Source organism: Zeugodacus cucurbitae, chromosome 2 (assembly GCF_028554725.1).
Source record: "Zeugodacus cucurbitae isolate PBARC_wt_2022May chromosome 2, idZeuCucr1.2, whole genome shotgun sequence".
Taxonomy (NCBI): Eukaryota; Metazoa; Arthropoda; class Insecta; order Diptera; family Tephritidae; genus Zeugodacus; species Zeugodacus cucurbitae.
The window spans coordinates 51121141-51142072 of record NC_071667.1 but is presented as its reverse complement, the minus strand read 5'-3'; the positions used below and the strand labels follow the sequence as shown (position 1 = coordinate 51142072).

Sequence of the window (20932 nt, the reverse complement as noted above, 5' to 3'; positions counted from 1 at the left end):
CAAGTATAATGAAACTGAGTAATTATGTAGACATAGCGAACTAAATGATATTGGTATGTATAACAGTATAACTGTCTACACTGCTGAGTAAAATTAATGAAAACTGGAGGGTATTTAGCTCTGATCTGATATTTATATATAATGTAGGAAACTTTTTTATGAGTAAATACTAGTTGGTGCCTAGAAGCGTGGTCAGACACTGTAGCAAATATTAGGTGAAGAGTTAATTAGGTCATAAAATTCTTATCAACACTAATTTAAATAAATATGCAATATAATCTCAGAAGAAGAAAGTCACATACATATCTAGAACCACTCCTATTATTCTGCTGTTGGAGCGAAAAAATATATAAATTTAACCCCCCTAAAAAAATATAATTATGTATATACCTATTTCCGTACGACACATCAGGAGATTCATAGGTGAACACGTCAAGCACTACTTCGAAATTATAATTCTGAGAAACAGTCCCGATTTCGGGTCCCTGTCGAATTTCACAGTTTGATATATTTTTTGAACATTGCGCCGAAATGTAGGCAACATAGTCGAAACAATGCTTCATTAATGCTACTTTATTATCCACAAAATTATTATTCAAGTATTATTGTAGAACAACCATACATACATATATGTTCACAATAAAACTAAATCTAAATTCGAATAATAAGATAACGTTTTCGGAACCTTTTCACGATTAGTTTAAAATACATTAGCTTTCCTTGTGAGGAAATTTGGAAGCGGTACGTAGTTTTAAATCAGTGTTCCAAGTAATTCTTCAAGGATGCTGAACGGCAAAGATTTAGGTACATAAAATATTCTGTAAAATATTATCATACTTTGACTTCTAGAATACAGGTTTTAAGTTTGTCGAACTTGGTCCCATTCACGCTGGAATAGTGTCTAATTTAGCCCGATTTAATTTAATTATATGTTACGAGTGACTACAGAAACCCCTGTAGAGTGCATGGAGTTAAACTTAGGCTAATGAAGATGGTGAAACGTATAGGTTAAGTAATAAGTTCTACAACTGGTATATCAGTATACTTTCTTGTGTGAAAGCTCTCCGTGGATTCCGTTAATTCTGGGAAATCATAAAGACCACAATTTCTTAATCTCCGTGTGTTGCTTCTATTACTTCACCCAACACTGTATTCCGCTATACGCAACAACTTCACCATTCTGCACCACTCAGTAAATGTATTAATTTCTTTTATTTCCCAATCAATAAAAATTATCATTAAGCCCGCAGCAAAGTGAAATGGTTTCAAATATAATATGAAATAAAGGAAATTTATCAAAAAAGAGTTTCTCAGCAAAAAAGTAGAAAAGTAAGCGAAAAACTGAGTCAGAAAATATTGCACTGGTTATTTCAGCGGATATCTATATATATCTTTCTACTCAGTCATACCCGGTTTAACCGTGCATAGGTGCATAGTGTGCCGCAAACATCAAGTTGTTGTTACTGTTATTGTTATCGTTATAGCGAACTAACCAAGCGACCAACCTCGCTTGCAGGTAATGGATTACCCAACTCAGTTAAAACGTGAATAATTCAACCGCAAAATGAAATAAATGAAACACAGCTAACGATACCGAGTCACTGGCACATACATATATGTATATAGACACACATATACACATATACAAATGTAGTGAAATAAAAATTTAGTAATATATCCACGATTAAAATAATGCAACAAATTGTGTTTGTGAAGTGGAAAAATGAACACAAGCAAATAACTGTACACGAATTCGTGCATGTGTGTGAGTGTGCGCCCCAAAACAATAGGCAATTAATGTGCATGTGAAGACGACGGCAGCGGGGGTGTGTTGGAAATTTGCATGAAAGCCAAAGTTGCCCAAACGGGTGAATGGAGGAGGCGGTGCGAAAGTGTTTCATAGCTGCGAGTAAAGCGCGAAATAGGCCACGGAACTATAGAGCGAAAATTACAAACACACATGCACACTCACATACATATATGCATATTCATTTCCATGTGTTTGCATTAGTCGATCGACCCGTCCACCGACACCTGTGGCAACATCAGCGCAAACATTAGATGCACCACTTGCATATGCATTGAAGCAAGTTTTGTTAAAACACAAACAATTTTGTATGTGTCTGTGTGTGTGCAGCTTAATTAATATGGGGTATTTCTTAAAATGCATGCAACTTATGCAAATTGGCAGCGCGTTTCGCCAGCGAACATTCAATGAGCGCTAAAAACATACATTTTAATCGCAAGCGCTGCAGATAAGTAGTTGTTGTTGTTGTTCTTTCCATTACATTGTAGCTAATTTAGTGCCGATATTTCTCCTATGCTGCGTAATGCAAAAGTGTGTTATTATGCTATGCATCTCAAACTGAATTAATGAATGTAAGTCAAACTCTCACAGCGTAGCAAAATGGCAGCGTTGTACTCAAACACTTATGAAACGAGTGAAGCACAATTATTTCTATGTTTCTAGGTCCAAAATCGATGGACCATAATTGAATAGCCATGAAACTGGGTTGGTAGCACTCTGGACTGAACTGTACTGTGTGTCTTCGATTCGTCACTTTTCTACACGCTTTGGTTGAACTCGGCTTTCTTAGCAAGAAAGTGTACTTGCAACAAGGTGTACAGTTGAATTCAATAGAACTCATCATGGAAGTGATAAAACTCTAAATATTCTGTCTCACATTAAATTAACCAGGCTATTTGATTTATTCGACTCGCCATAAGCCAAGTTCAGGCAAACCATTAACTGTCTCTGACATAAAGCAATGCTTTTATTAAGTAAATAAGTGTCTAAAACAAAAATATTTATAAGATCTGAAGCTTTATTTACTATTTCGAAAGAAGTATTTGGGGACCACAAGATATTAGGTTATGGTATATGCACCGCTAAAGTTCGGAGTTTTTGAGGAAATTTGTATGAATTTTTACCAACTCAAGCTGTCAGTCTTGTTAAAGTGATATCGTTTGATTTTTAGTCTAGTTCAAGAGCCTATATATGCATAAAACGCTTATTGAGACGAAAGGATATAGTTGGGTTCAGCGCCTGGATATAAAAGAGGCTTGGTTACTTTTGTGTAACAAATTCGAAGGTGAGTATTTGACATGGTAAAGTTTGTCGGCTTAGAAGCAGTTTTACAAAGATACAGGATACAGCAGTGTGAGAGTACCTCACAGCCACAGCTGACGTACCTAGGGGTAATATTGGATTCCAAACTAAAATTCAAACAGCACCTATCGTACACTTGAAGTAAAGCAAACAAGGTGTACAACTCCTTATCGAGAATGATGGCAAATAGAGGCTGCGTTCGTTCCAGTGGGAGATTGTTAATTGCAAAGGCGATGAGCTCCATAATCATGTATGCGGTGCCAATATGGAACCAGGCGCTAGACATAAAAGCGTATGCCAGGCCGATATACTCTATACATAGACTCACAGCTATAAGAGTAATAAGTGCTTTCCGAACTATATCTAGCGAAGCAGCCGAAGTACTAGCTAGTATGCCGCCCATAGACATCCAGGGAAGTGAATTTGCGCGACTGCATGAATTACCAGCGCCTAATACAAATACAGAAAAGCTAGAGCAGAGAAAAGTGAGCTTCACAATGTGGCAGCAACGGTGAGAAACCTCGACCAAAGGACGGTGGACCCACAGACTTCTATCGACATTCACTCGTGGATAAAGCATGGGGACCTTGATTTCCACCTGACCCAAAAGCACGGCTGCTTTAGAAGTTACCTATATAAATTCCGTCATGACGTTAGTCTGTATTGTCCGGTGTGTGCAGAGTCCGTAATAAACCCTGAGCACGATTATTCTATTGCCCTTGCTTTTTAGATATTTTAGATATTTGCTTTTTAGATAGGGAAAAGTTGAAAACAACCATGGGTGAGAGTTTGACGGTGGGAAATTTGACTGCACTTATATGTCAGTCCTCCGATAATTGGAAAGCTGTTAGCGAAGCGGCAGCCTTCATTATGACAGAACTATGATATTTGCAACAGATTAGGCGTCAGTCAGTCCGTGCTATAGAGGAGACGTAAAAGTCCAGTCACTCCCACGAAGTAATACTTAATCCGGTGGTTCCGTGGGAGAGTCCTGTGATGGGAGTAGGTTTAGCGGATTAAAGTTCCGGACTCCGGCTTTCGATGCTTCCCCCTACTATAAAAAAAACAGGATGCAGCAGTTCTGCAGCGCTCCTGACATACTATCCATGCAGACAATGTATGTATGTATTCCACACTGTTTTCAATGAAGTAGAAAACCCCATTTTATTCATTTATATTCCCCACATTCTATTGCAATGAAAGCTGCTGCTCTCTTCGAAGAATCGGTGAAAATTATGTATCAGGTTTGTCACTTCTAGAAACTTTATACCGAAAGAACTTTATTTCAAGCTGAAAGGTATAGCATTGACTTCATTCTATGTAGATGATACCGACAACATGTAAAAATGTTTAAAAGACAAACGAATTCTATATTTTAAATAAAGAATAATACAAGAAGTGGTGTGACCGATTTCGATAGAAAGGCTTACAAAATATTCAATTATTCATGCACAGCAAGATAACTATATAAATATATATATATATATATATACACCACAATTTGCACATTACACAACAATATGGCAATAGCAACAAAGCTTGTCACATAGCATAACACCCGTATGAGCCGATAAGTACAGTCTGTGCACGGGCATGAGCTCATAGATAACTCGCGTTTTCACGCTCCAGTAAAACCGAAAACTCAGCTAACGCCAAGAAAGAACTCAAGCAATATTGTAATTTAGCCACAGCTAGACTCTACTGCTGTCGCACTTAAGCGCTAGTTGCTTGAACAAATACTAAACTTAAACATATTTATTCGTGTATAGATATGTATATTATTGCATTAAACAATGCAAGCTTAACTAGTGGCAACTGCAAATCTAACAATTTGCTATAAACACACGTACATATGTATATATTTGTAAATGTTTGTCTTTGTTTTTGTAAGCGATCGTGTTGCGATTTTTTTCTTTGATTTGTTTATCAACAATTTTTCTTAAGCGCGCATTTTCTGCCACAAACAGTAAGTCAGTTAGTCGGCGCTCCTTTGTTTAACCCGCACCTTAGTTTCTGAGTTTCTGAGTGTCTGGTTTTTTATTTTTTTTTCTTGCTTAATTTAACATTTAAATTCTATTTTTATTCTTTGCAATCAACTTTGCGCTGAACTTTGCACACCGCACCGCACACACCGCCGCCTTCCAAGAGTCTATGCTCACCCTCAATTGGCAGTTAACACATTTCTTTCGTTTGTCCATGAGTTCATGTGACTGTGTATGGGTGCAACATTTAACAAACTCGAGCAACAGGTTATTTGTTGTCGACAATAAAAGTGGTTACCAGCTACAAAATGCAATTGAGACAACTTTTGCATAAGAAAACAACAATAAAAATTCAAGAATATCCATAAAAGGCCACATTTAATTTTCGTTCTCTTACTTATTCCAAGAAAAATTGGTAATTTGTTGTTTTCCAAATATTTGTCTTATTTTGATATTTTGATATTTCGATAGATCGATATATTTAGAAAATAATTTTGTGGGGAATGTAATCATGTTATAGTTAAAAGTCATGGATTGTTCTCTAGGTATTTGACTCAGTTGAACTTCTAATCACAATACAAAAACTCTCAATTTATTACTGACCATAAATGAACGACAGACAAATATATTGTACCGATCAAAATGTAAATTATCCTTGCCCTTTAAAGCATATTTTTAAATAAAAGTAAGTTTTTGATGATCTCTAATTTCTTGAATTTGTCTCCACCTCGAATAGTAGAATAACGATTAAAATGTCAGAGAAGAGAACTACTGCAAGAAGCGTTTGGTATATCAAAATTAAGTAGCAACAGATGCGATGAGTCGGTCAATATCATTAGAATATCATCATATACAATTTAATTGTTAATCGAAGTTTCGAAACATTCCCTTTTAAAAGTACGTTCACCACGAATTCGAGTTTATTGATGATTATTGGTGTTTATCTTTACAAGAATATGGTGAAAATAAACTCAGAACTACTTAAACACTTTTTGACAATTGCCCATATTACGGGAACTTCAGAAATAATGTTTTTTAAAATTAATTAATGAATTGATTAATTTTTCTAAAAAATAATTTACTTGATCCATTAGATCCAGATTGGTCCATTTAAGATAGTAGAAAATTATATTAATATATACAACTATACTATGTATATCAATAAAGACAATGACAATTTCGTAATGCTGATATTTCATAATATGACTTCGGACAGTACTCATAAACTGGGAGATCTATTCAGAATACGCTTAATTTTGAGTCGAAAACTTAAGTTTATAGAGTATTTGGGCGTTTGATGATAATTTTTTTCCTTAACTCCAATTAAACTCCAATATTTTCAAGAAATAAACAATTTAACTCCACTAATACCAATTTAACAGATTTTGGTCTGTTTAGTCATTAGTTATGAAACCTTAAAGTCAAGTTCGAGCCAACGTGAAAGAACGAATATAACTGAAAACTTACTATAACTCGTTCACTTATGCTTGAAAGCGATTAATACTTTCCTTTGAAATCTTAGATTGGTGCATAAAAGTAAGTTAATTAGTCGCCACAGGCTTATGCAAGGCTATTGTGGATTGACACCGCTAAGTAGAGTATGAATGTCGTAACTTAATGTCTCGAATAAACAACCTTATTCTAAACTACTAAGATAACTTAGAAATAAATTTTAAATTAAAAGTACTCCCAAAGCGATAATACCCAGCATGTTTCTTTAACTAACGACACTGTTGTTATTGTTGATTATGTAAATAATTGTGCGCAAGGTTCAACAATTTCCAGTTTCTCCACATTTATCAAATTAAAGCGTCAAAGCTGTATTTTCTACAGTAGCAAAGAAAGTAAAAGTGCTCATTTATTTTAATACAAATACAAATCTATGGTCACGGCGCGTGTTTAAATGAAGACAACACTCCCAAACAAGCTAATCAACCGGACGAAATGGCCAAAAAAAAAAAACAAAAAACTCACAGCAGAAAACATAAAAACCACTTTCGATTTAGCCAGAAGAAAGGTCATTAGTGCGATGCGATGATATGTATTAATATGCCATTAGGTTCATAATTCATGCCACGTGATGTGAACTCCAACCGGCGGGCCAGCATGGCAGCGGGTAGCTATAAATAGTGGTGACCGCATGCGCTGAGTGTGCGCTCGAGTCAAGCGACACTAACGGTATGCCGAGCGGTGTGTTGATGACCGGGGTCATTACATATATTTTAAATAATATTGATAATATATTATTGTTTTTTTTCGTTTTTTTGTTTTATATTAAAGAAGAAACTTAATTTTCGACCGTCGGCAGCGTCTTTGCTTTCGCCGAAAATAATATTAATTTATTAAGAAAGGGTTATTGATAAAAGAAATGCAATGAAAAGAGAGAAATAAAAACACAGAAATCTCTAATGAAATCTCAGCTGTGCGCATTGTTAGAGGAAGCGGCAATCAATGAATGCAAGAAAAGAGTAAATGAAGTAAAAAATCGCTGCAGGAAAACGGCGACGCTAATCGCTCATCATTAAAACACTTTGCGAAACTTTGCGATACAAAATAAATAAAAAACAACAACAGAGACAACTCAACTCAAGTGACTTATTGCTGCGCACAGGTGACGCGTTGGGCGGCGAAACGCCGACGTCTCTTGACCAACGGCAATTTGTTCAGCGGAAATCGTCATTCAAGTGCGCCGCGAAATGAAGTCGCAATTAAATGCTCAATGCGAATGAAATCGAAGACGAAGAGAAATGAACTGGTAATTATTTTGGAGTTTTTATTATGAGTTAGATATAGGGTTATATATACCAAAGTGATCAGGGTGAAGAGTGGAGTTCAAATCCGAATGTCTGTCTGTCCGTCCGTCCGTCCGTGGGTTAACTCACTAAGTAAAAACGACAGAAACACTAAATTTCACATAAGAAATGGCAGATGAAAGCTGCACTCAGATTTTTTTACAAAATGGAAAATGGGCGTGGCGTCGCCCACTTATGGATCAAAAACCATATCTCAGGAACTACTTGACCGGTGCAGAACTTTGCACAAATACTACGTTTATAGTGTGGCAGCCCCATTCTAAAAATCGCCGAAATCGGACCATAGGTTTTTAAGGCCCCATATATCGAACACGAGGACCTCGGTGCTTCTAACCTAATATTATGGTTTCCAACTTTCAATGGACTTTATACAATATATATGACGAATATGTGGGTCAAATTGTGTATTATATAATATAAATAAAGTTAAATAAATAAATTGCGAGAGTATAAAATGTTCGGTTACACCCGAACTTAGCCGTTCCTTACTTGATTTAATAATTTTTATATACTTTTATTTAATTTTTTTCATTTTATTATAATTTTATTTCTTTTAAATTTTTATATTTTTATTTAATTTTTCTGTAATTGTGTTACTCGCTGACATTTGCCACAAACGCTTTCCGCTGGTGTCACACCAATGAATTCAAATGTCACCGCGCTGCCCAAACAGCTAAAAGCAAAAGTCAAAATAATATAAAAGCGAAAACAGACGAGTGCTGGCAAGACATGGCTTCGGCCAAGAAGCGCTTCAACTGAATAAACTACATATAGCTAAGGTGAGCAGCTCAATAGGTGATTTGCGCAGCGCTGAACATTGGTCGCCTTACGTCCACCACCCGCTGCCAACATCCCCACCCACTCCGAAACGTCGATTCACGTATATTATTGGCATTTTTCCGCAGATTTTCTAAACTCAGTTTATAATTGCATTTCAGCGCTTTAACATTCAGAGCCAATAGCTGTTGTTGCTGCTGCCGCTGTTGACTGCATTGACTTGAGGTTGCTTCAGCTGGTGAAGTGAATCAATAACCAGTTGGTTGCTAGCAGATATTTCCAACAAATTCGCCGCTCTTCGAATTGCATCTACTTAACCTGATATTCTGTGCACGAACCGCGCTGCGTCAGCGACGTCAGCAGCGACGACGACAACGCATTGCAATTCACTCTCTCAAATTGCTTGTTGTCCGCTTGTTTAATGTTGCCGATAATTTTTAGCTGTCTGTCGCGCTTAGTTTGGCTGTTAATTTATGGCAAGCGGCACTAAACAAATTGTGAGTTGGAAAAGTGGATTTTATTATTTTTGAAATTCGTGATTTTCGTACGAACGTGCACGGGTTTAACGCAGAGTTAGTGCTCAAAATTAATGTAGTTTGTAATTTATGCAATTAAATATAAATTCACAGGCAATATTGCTGTTGGCGTGGAAAATCAAATTAATATTTGACCCACAAACCAAAAACGAAGAATTAATTTAAATTGAAATAATTTACAACGAGCCTTGACCGCTCTAACACCCACAAAATAAATGAATGCATACTTGTTTCAAAAATATATATAAATTACATGTAACATGCCTTTATATACATAAGTAGCTTTATCACGTACAAAACCTATGTAAGTATGTTTACCTTTTCCCTCAGCTTTAGCTCATAAATCTTTCGCCTTTTCGCTTTTTCAATCCATAACATTCAATAAAATTCAGTCACGTTTCTTTAGTCGCTCTACAAAATTCAAATGAAGTCAACTCTAAATATATCCACACACACACACTTAGTATACTACCTATTATATTATTATTGTATTATAGAATGTTGCCCAAGAACAAGCGAATATAATTAATCCCGCTCGATATTTTTAGCTATTGGTAATAAGTAAATGTCAGCGGTGGCATAAATTGGTGATAAATTATTTGGCGCATCAGTGCAGAAGCCTTTGCTTATATAGTATTAGCAGTAGTAGAAGGAAGCTGTCAGTCAGTCACCCGAGCTTAGAGAGTGGCGAACAGAACAACCAGCTGGCATAAATCAAATAGACTGGAGTGAACAAATAGAAGCGGAATAGGTAAAGCTTGAACTATGGTACTACCACGACATGTGTTCACAAACTCTCTTGTATTAAATAAACTGAGTAACTTTGTTACTTTCGCAAAATTGTATATTTAGCAAAGAAGTTGAGCTAAAAATATACAGTAAGCAGAAAAGTTAGCGCATAGTTTCATATTTGCTCTCATACAAGTATGTGCTCTCACATACTTAGAGTAGTAATTCAACTAAACAGACGTAGACTCGCTCGGTAAGTGATCTTGGAAGACTTTAACCTAATCGATATTATTTGAATAATGTGTTAATTGCAAAGATCCATACTAAGTTCAACGGATTTTTTAGTTGATATTAAAGGTATATACTTTTTCTTAAATAATGTGGATAAGATCACTACAATCCATAGAGAATAAAGTCCCGAGACGAAGTTCACCGTAGTTCAAAAAAAGTATTGCGGTACAATTTCAGATGAATTTTGGATTCAGAGTTATTTATATACATCTAAGTAGTCACATTAAAGTAGGAAAACGTTTTATATCACTCTGCTCAAACGGATATTCGGGGTGTTTTTGTAGGTAAGGATCAATATAATGCAAATCAACACAGATGCCATTGATCCACATTCCCATGAAAGAACACAAGTCTCGACGAACAATAAATAATTTCCATCGAAAAAAAATTATTTCGTTAGTACTTCTTATACGGAACAGTGAAGGCGAGATTACATTGATGATAAAGGTAGCCTAATCATTTCAAAATGAATTTGTCAAACATTGGTTCTTGCGCAAACGAAACCCTCCGCGTCGTCCAAAGTGAGTTGACCAACATGCTTGACCTAAATAAAAGAAAACGTAGCTATGAAACCTATGTATGCGTGTTGAAAGACTTAAATAACCATCTTATATATCACCTTTCATCCATTTGCCTAATACCATACTTTCTTTGGTCCAAGCCCAACGGCCTAGCAATTTTTGTGGCCTAACCATGTAACATCAACAGCTTTCACTAGATTTATTACTCTGTACGTTGTACCTTGTATCTCTTTCGAAACTTATTTGTGATGTTATCGGCCCTTATCCCTTAAGCCCGGAATTTTACGTTCCACTTATTATTTCATAAAAAGAATTATCTTCAGTTCGTCTGTTCTGAGTGCAAAATTGAGGTTAAGTTTTGAAAGTCAAGTCTAGATTTTGAAAACTAAAATGTTAATTTGAAAGCTACATCTCTGCAGCTTTGAGTTGAGAGTTAAAGTTAAAGATAGATTCATATATAAGACAGTTCTTTCTTACTTTCAGATAATGAAATCTCCAAACAGTCAACGATTTTATAAAAATAGGTCATTTGCATTTCATAAATCGCTATCTTTATAAATTTTATACTTTATGAGATCATACACAATTGTAAGTAAATAAAATACTTTCTATGCAAAATTCATATGAAAAGAAAAACTTTTTTTTTTTTATTCAACAAATGTGGGTGAGTGAGTAAGCGTGAACGTGACATGTGACGTTGGCAATGACACCAAAACAAACTGCAGGCTGCGACGTGACAACTGCACATCAAAAACCTGACATACAGACAATGGCTAAAAGCGCATGCGCAAAGATGCGTATTACGGCGAATGTGGGTACTTTATGAGTACTCGTGCTATGGAAAAATTATGAGTACGAACAAAAGCATATAAAAAAGTGGGAAATAAATGTGTTGTGTAGTGCAATAAAAATACAAAAATGAACTTATAGATGAAAACAACACAATGCTTTGCATAGTACGAGTAAATGTGCGTGTAACGCATGGCAAACGCAGCGAAACTCTGCATACACAGATATTTTAAATTTTCGTTTGTATAGGTGTGAGTAAAATGTGGGTATTTCTGGTATTTTTAGTAATATTTCACATGTGTGTGTGTGTGTTTCTGATTTATTTTTAGTATTTTTCTATGCGCATTGTTGTTGCAATTTGTCTCCATTTGTACGCTTCATTTGCTCATTTACTCATTTTTATGCATTTTTCATACAAATGCATTTTAACAAATAAAACTTATTGTACTTGTCTCCCCTACCTCACCGAGTCCACAATTGCTGTTAGTCAGCGGGGTAAAGTCAGCCAAAGCAAGCACTACAAGTGGCATGTAAGAAAACGCAGCGAAAACAAACCGAGCAACAAAAGACCAACAAGAAGGTGGCACCACAGTGAAACCGTTCAAAAAAGGCAAAAGAAGAAACTTTTTTAAGGTCAACTCATTTCACTTTCTTCTAATAAAATCACAGCTCAACTACTAAGTGACTGCCTGACTGACAAACCGACAGACAGACTGACAGAGAGACAGCGTGAGTAACTAATGGCTATGGACAGCAGTGCAAGAGCCAACGAGCAAAGAGCAAAAGGCGTTGATAGAAATGCAGCACAATCAACGAGCTCTTGCTGGATGAAGATGTCTAAAATGTAGAGAGAGCGCACATACATACAGACATATGAAAGTGTATATTTAACTTTTTGTGCTCGTAACTTTTTGGCCGCATCACTCAAAATCTGAAAAAAATTTAATGTAATGTCTTAACAGTCAGCCTACAAAGAATATGAACTCACGCCTACACAACAACAAATTTGTAAAAAAATAAAAACAATAATAATAATGCAACGAAAATAGTGCCGGCTAGCTGCAAGCTCATCAATATGCACATATGCATTTTCGAGTGTATTTGTCTATATGCACATATGTATGTTGTTATTATGTGGCTTGTACATATGTATGTATGTGCCCACATGCGTGCTAAGCGAAAGTTTGTGGTGGGGCTCCATCATGTCAAAGTCAAAGTCAGCGTCAGAGTGAGCTCAGGAAAGCGCAGATTTTTGGCCAGAAACCATTTGCGGCAGACGGAAATCTTTGCTATCAACGGTGTAGAAAAGCAAAATAAAATAATACAAATACATTATCTATGTACTTTCTGCACATATACATACATTTAATAACCTGAGAACTAGTTTATTTGAATATAATATTAGTTTTCATAGTGACTGTGAGTACAAAAATATTTATTCAACTAATATTGACTGATGAGGCTTAAAGTGACTTCCGGAACTTCGGAATGTCAGCTAATTTTGACATTATATACAATATTTCCAAAAGCCGTTGCCACTCAGCAATGAATTAACAATAAATAATAGGGATATGACTAGCTGCTAAAGCTTGTTAAAAATATATTTTATCCGGATTCAGAACTCATGCTCATGAAAATCAAAATAGGAAGGCACAAACTGGCTCTTAATTTTGATGAGAATCCGCTGTCTCACTTTGCAAGCGAAAAATGCGACCTGTGGTGTTTTGTGCCCTCACAATGTCCACAACGACTTCAATAGTCCCAGCACGCTGATGAATTCCAGAATAGTGCTGGGAGCAAGGGAGTCGATGCTCCCTTCAGTTGGGATGATATGTCTCAAAATTCTGCACCTGCTTATGTGAAGTGCTACACTTTCCAGTAGTAGGTGTAGGGGAGTTTCAGCCTTCATACATGTCACAGAAGCGGCAGGTTTGCGATGAGACCAAGCCCAGATTGTGTAGGTGTTTCCTGAGCTTACAGTGGCCTGCGTATTAATTAATTTATTTCTTGGGAGGTTTATTGGCACTTGAATATTTTGGTATTATAGCCTCCCAATAGGCATTTTGATTAGCGTAATCCTACTGTTTGCCGCCAGTGCTGCTCTCTGCCCCTTTTTTTCCTCCGTACGGAACATCTCTCGGTTTAAATGGGGACGCACTGCCAAAAAACGTTTTCATCGTGGGTACGGAGGTCGAAATGTTCGTTATACTAGAAAAGATATATTCCGATTTAGAAGATCCCTACCTCTAATTCAGTATTTGTTCAATGTTTTATTCCATTGCCTTCATTGGATCTTGATTTGTTAACAGTAAAGTGAAAGAATCAAGCGTAAACGACTAATGATCGATTATCGACTACCGGTGCTATTATAAGTGTCGATCAATCGCTCAACCATCGACTGTCAATGCTTTTCAATCGCTTATTTGTCAGACAGATCTTTTTCTGTCGTTAGAAATTTTTGAATTTTGTCGATCAAGTTAGACAATAGCCAGATAAAATATCTACTGCCAGTCGACACCCGCAATAGAGGTGTGTATTTCATTGTTTTTCTACCGCAGAATTAATTTCTTCCACACTACATAAAGAGATTCTCAAATTTCAGTTAGAAATCGCGTGGGGTCAACGCCCGTTCCTGCAAGAGCACCCAGAACATCCGTTGAACGCACGTGTAGAGTTCAATAAATTTCAAATGATATGTGGGTATATGGTATAATCAAATATATGTGTAAAGCATTTTCAAGTAAAGCACTTGGACGTCCGGTCTTCCGCCGCACATTCGTTAGCTAGCCATTGCTATCACTTATAAGTACGAGTATGTGTGTTCCCAGTAATTCATTCACACCGCGATAGTAATGCGAGGTAATTGTACATGCCCGCAGTGTGTGTGTGCCGCTAACCACCATAAAAACCACAATAAACCATAAACAACAGAAAGGCATTAGGCTTACACTTACCATTTCTTTTCTTAAAATGGCTAATTGCGTATCCAGTGTGCTTCCTGTCACGCTCGCCACCGCACCGCCAGCGCCAGCGGCGTTCGTGGTGACGCCTGATTTCGCGGGCGTCGCTGCTGTCGTTGACGCTGTTGTTGTAGTTGTTTCTTTTGCATTTGTTGTTGCTACCGCTGTGGCTGTTGTTGTTGTTGGCGATGTCTTTGACTTGTTGTTCGCGTCCATTTCGTTACTTTCCAACAATTTCGCTGTGTTCAATTCATTTTTGCCAACATTATTAACGCTATTCGTAGTACTGCTGTTATTGTTGTTGCTGTTGTTATTATTATCACCTTTTTGGTATTCTACGTTATTGTCTAGATTGCTTTGCGCACTAACGGCGCTAATGTTGTTGTGATTGTTGTTTTGGTTTTCCATATTGACATCAGCATCGTCGCTGATCAAACCCGAATCAGAGCCGAGCATTTTATTGATACCACTAAGACTTTTTGGCAAAGGTGGCAGATCGGTGATTGACATAATTCTGGAAAGGGAAATAAAATTAAGAAGAAATTAAATTAAATAATTAAAATTTATGTTAATTAAAGTATTTAATTATAATTTAATAAAAATAAACGTAGAAAGCTGAGATTTATCGGGTGATCCAAGTAGAGATACTTTTTTCAATAGCCTTTTATCACCATACGACTACTGAGCGTACTATTCGCAATACCACCCAGCATTCATTATTGGATAATATTTAACCGATAATAATAATATTAGACCACGTCCAGCACGCAGTGAAGAAAATATATAGCAGCCGTTGCCGAGAGTGTACACAAAGACCGTGGAGAGTCGATTACGCCCCGTTCGCAGCGACCGGGACTGACGTATGGTACGACTTGGACCAATTTACGTCGAAATTTTAAGTTTACACGAGATATTAAGACACAGCTTGTGCAAGAACTGAAGCCGCTGGACTTTCCCAAGCAACATCATTTTGCTCTATAGGCTCTTGAAAAGTTCCAAGAAGATCTGACGTTTTCTGGTAAAATTCTGTTCAGCGATGAGACCCATTTCTGACTCAGTAAGTATATAAACAAACAAACTGACCGCTATTGGGGATGAAGAGCAACCTTAAGATATTCAAGAGCTGCCATTTCATTCAGTCAAAACAACGGTTTTGTATGGTTTGTGGGCCGGTGGAACCATCGCACAATACTTCTTCAAAACTGATGCCGGTAAGAAAGTAACTGTGAATGTTGACATTATCGCGCAATGAGAACCGACTATTTGATGCCTCAAATTGAAGCTTATGATCTCGGCGACATTTGGTTTCAACACATCACATCAACCAATGAATTTATTGAGAGAACATTTCTATATAATAAAATGGAGATCACAACTCTAGTGAAGCAAATTACTAAATGCCACCCAGAAAGATCCATAAAAGTCTGACTTTACTTTATTGGTGAGACCGAAGCATTTCCTTTCTAAAAACTAGTGACAGTCCTAGGTCAAACCAAGTGGACTCTCGGAAAGTGTGGGAATAATAGAGAAACGAAAACACAGCTATTGCAAACAATAGTTCCAGAACACGTAGTTCTCAATACCAACGACTCATATTACTCATATAATTTATATGCATTGGTGAGTTCAAGATAATCGCTTTTTCAAGACCACAGCTGATCACTTTCACAAACCCAAAAAGTTCAACACCATCAACAGCGTCGTAATAACACCACACCCACACACGTACTTCCCGGCTTATCGCATACCTAAACGCCGCAACGCACAATCACAACCGCACACACACGCACACAAATACTTGCTAGTAGAAGTAGCACCCAGTCAGCACTTTCGTTAAAAATGCTAATTTAACTTTCATTATGCATAATATATTGTCGCTTCTTTATTGAAACAATTCGCTTTTACCGCTTACAAGATGCTTTACATTTCTCTTTCTCTCTCCGTCTTCTTCTACTTCACCGTTTGCTAATACTAAGCTTGTTTGTTGTACTCGTACGAGCGTTAGGGAAGTGGAAGCGTGAAATTGAGTCGCATTCTTCGTTGAAATAAATGTGCTTATTTTCATAATTATAACATATGATCACTAGATATACTAAATATATACAATTAAACACCTACACACCCAGCTTTTGTTTCAGCTTTTTCACATTTTATATAAATTTGCGACAATAAAGCAATTCGAAGCGCTTTTGTGGGGAGTATATAATAACATGAGACACTTTACACTTTTGGCAGTGTTGATTATGCAATTACATATTTTTGGAGATTCATTCGTTAATTTTCTCTATGAAAATATATACAAATAGACGTATATTTTACATATACATAAGGTTAGGTTAATAATATTATTTGGTGCAAATAGCTTCCCACATACGATTCATTTCCTCATTCAACACAAAGAGAATCATTTAAATCAGGTAAAACTTTTCAGTTACAACTTTCTAATTTTACTACCGTTTAACATTAGAAAGTAAACTTTGTGACATTGAAAAATACAATTTTTGTAAGTTAAGCTAATTGTTTGATCTCTTCAAAACTCCCCAAATTATTATTTCTTTAAAATCGATTATTCACACACTATTGAGTATTTTGTTAGATCAGCTTCACGTTTTTTTCTAGTAAGAACTCTTCATTGACACTTAAAACAAACAATAGCAGATCAAAGACTTATGTCCGAATACCGTGAAATTCGTATATCGGTACTATATGAATTTTTAAGTAATAAGAACTCTTAACTTTTTCCCGACGATTGTGATCAGTTATCTTTAAGTCCACCCAACTTGGCAATCTAGAGAAAGTTGATCAAATGTATCGTAAAAGAAAATATAAAACATATTTCAGAAAATAATCCGCAAAAAGTTATAGTATAGGTCCGATAAGACCTATAAATCAATTGTAGAGTTAAGCTCCGAGACAATGGCACTACCATAGAACTCGAATAGTCTCAGTATTATTTCACTCTTTACAAATCCGAAATAACCTAACCTTAATTTGACAAGCTTATCACCCAGGCCTGTTCTTATCTTGAAAATTTAATATTAAAGGTCTTCACATACATTAAGCCAACCAATGTGGTTTTGTCTCCAATAACATTAACTATTTCAACGTACTCGAATTACAAACCAACTTCGAAATCAGATGAATTTCGAAATTGATACATATGTCCTTAAAATATACCAAAAATAGCTGGTGTAATGGGAAACTGCTCTGTATAGGCACCTAGAGCTTTGATGTAAATATTTGAGCTCAAAAGAACTCAGTGAAATTTGAAAATCTTATACTAGGAAGAAAATGTAACATTTCAATATAAACCAATCCTGGTAGAAGTCTCTGAAAATAAGATTCGCAGAATCTAGCCAGCAACTGGGACTTTGCCACTTCACCTCTCATATTTGACACACTTCATGCGCATTCATAAAGCAATATTAACCAGTAAATAACCCAGTCGAGGGATAATTATAAACTATTTTCTTCTCAATAAAGATTTCACTAAAACATACTTTAATGGCATACCAGCAGACAGCGTAAATCCAAGAAATGTTTGTAGAAATTTTACAAGATATTTTTCCTTGTAACAATTACTTAGAATTACGCACAGGCGGACGGTCCTCAATGTGTATCGTTCAACAATCATCCTTCGGTGTTTTGTTTTTCAAATCTAACATACTAGATACTCGAGAATGTCGCTGTGCGATTAGCACAAATACTCGAAGCTACTGTGAGATAAATATTTAAACAGGTATGATCTGATGTAGCGCTTATATATGTACCTATGTATGTGCTTGAGACCTAACTCGTTTAAAGGTAGAAATATTCAGCCTTGTAAGCACAATCCGGTTTCATTTATTGGTCAAGACTAGTCGCACTGTTTTGATTGATATACTCGTACTTGGTGTTGACTGCAGTGATTGCCGTGCATTGTACAAGACAGACGGACTGCACAACTACTTAACTGCTACCTACTTACATATTACTGCTGCTGTTATTGCGACAATGTAATAACAATTTTTGCCTTTTTAGCAAATGTTGCCTAATACATTTATGTTTTGCTGCCAACTGCAAGAGCAACAACTTCAGGTTCATACATATGTATATATGAGTCGTACAGTTTGTATTGCCATCGCTTCGCCATTTAGCGAGTAAGTAGCCAGCAAGATTACAATTCAATTTGTATGATCATCACTTTTTCACATAACGGTATGTCATTATACATTTCTCACACACTAAACAAATGAAAAATCGCATCTAATTAGCTAATGCTTAACGGTTTAATTGAGAGCGTTCGAAACAAATCTTTTTAGTAGTGATGAATCGTACTTATGGATTCACCAAGTCTTCAATATTCATAGACAAGCTTGAGTCTAGAAGAGGAACTGGCATTAGACTGTAACACCCCTATTTATACTTTATAATTGTACTCAACCCTACACAGTGCCTGAGTCGGATTCCAAAGATTCATAATCCCTGAAAAAATCTACCATCAGCTTCGGTCAAAGGTTAAAACAAAACTAAGTAAGGAATACTTTTAGAATGTAGTAACTATATATATATATATATATATATATATATATATATATATATATACTTCGGAAACCTCTTAATTTATATAAAGCGAACTTGAGTCTGCAACTAGTCGCATATTATAAGAAACTAACTTTCTAATTCTTTTGAATTCTGTGTGAATAATATTTTTTATACTTTTTCACTTCTACTGTGTATGTCATCTACAGAATGTTATGCAAAAACTATTAGTTTTATTGTTGCTTTTCTTTCAATGGAATTTTATAATTTGTTGAATGGAAAGTTGACATAAAAACCACCCAATGCCATTAATGACTGTTTATATTTATAATGCATTTCAATAGTTATTATTAAACTTGTAGTAGCTAAGTGATTATTCGAAACAGTGAATGACGTAATAATATTGGCATAACACTTCATTATGTAAATAAATAAATAGTAAAAATTATTATTCATTTTTGTTTCAATTGTTTTATCTTTTTTATTAATTCTATTACAATAGAGGATTAATTCGTGAAAGCTTTAGTGTAGAAATTTGTAAGAAGAAAATTTGTATTAACATATTATTTAGCGAAACTTCGATACGTTGCAGCGCTTAGATACTTATATTACCTAATATTTTTCGGACAGCGAATTTAATTTAAGACATTAAGATTATAATTGAGAAACCCGTTTTTGCCCTTCGCACTACCGGCTACTCGATTAACGATCAGCTGTTATACATTTTTGTTTTTGCTGTTCACACGAAGTTGGTAAGTTTCATCAGCTGATTGCTATTTTATCAATAACCACACACAAATTTACAGCGTGGACAACAACCCGCAGAGTTGATTCCATTTGCAACTCCATTTGTATTTGATTAAAATTACAATTGTAGAAAAATTAGATTTTTTATTTGTATTGTAAATCGATTTAAATCAGCGTGTTAATCGAGCAATAGCCGGTTAATTGATCAATTAACTCCTGTGCGAAAAGGCTATAAAGAAACTTAAAATATAGCCTGATAGATGATAGCGATGATGATTGCGAATTAGAAACATCTGACACATCGGATATAAACTCTGATGATAAATCATTATTCATTCCGTAACAGACATTTTTTTAGAAAACCTATATTTTATTATAGCAGCTAACACTTAGCGGGTTATGTACTCCACCCACCAGCGGTAATCATCAGTTATTGTGAAGAACAAAATAACATATTGTGGGATTTCCAAGACATGTGCAATTAGTCTTAATTACTTCATTAGAAAAGACAGCAATGTCAATATTAACTGCAAAAATTAATTATTCATTTAAATGACTAATTAAAATACCTTTCTATTTGACATTTAAAATTAGTAATCGGGAATCTTTCTTTCTGGAACAATACATATTTAATGCTAGACAATTTAAAAATGTCAAGTATTTATCAATGTCGAGTTTTACAATTTAATTTAATGTTATTTATTATATCACATACTATTTTTTTCCTCTTTGAAGATCGAAAGTACCGAAATTTTACCTGGAAATGCTATTTACCAATTTTAAAATTTTTTAAATGTCAAAACTGACACATATGCTCGTACATATGTATAACTGTATGTATATGTCTTCTCCGTGTACATGAATTTGCACTCGAAACAGTCTCAAGTTCATTAACAAAATTTACTGGTCTTCAATTAGCAAGCAATACATTACTGATTTATTGTATAAATATTACTTTGATTTATACTTTCTGATTTTCGTAATTCAACACCTCTGCATTTATGCATAATTACGGCAAAAAACGTCTCTTCCTACACAACGACAAAGGCAAGAGAGTGAAGACATCAACATAATTATTGTGTGACTAGAAATGTTATGCATATTACAACAAACACAAGCTGAAGATAGTAAATAAATATTTGAAGGAACGAAGTACA

At 35.5% G+C, this 20932-nt stretch overlaps 1 protein-coding gene across 1 annotated transcript in view; it reads right to left on the bottom strand.

Moving 5' to 3' along the window:
• LOC105214263 (probable serine/threonine-protein kinase DDB_G0278845) overlaps positions 1-20932 on the bottom strand; it is a 104048-nt gene that overhangs the window by 40607 nt on the left and 42509 nt on the right. The window contains exon 3 of the mRNA XM_054226217.1: positions 14502-15021. Within this exon, the coding sequence (XP_054082192.1) occupies positions 14502-15021 (520 nt within the window). The remainder of the gene's footprint in view (positions 1-14501; positions 15022-20932) is intronic.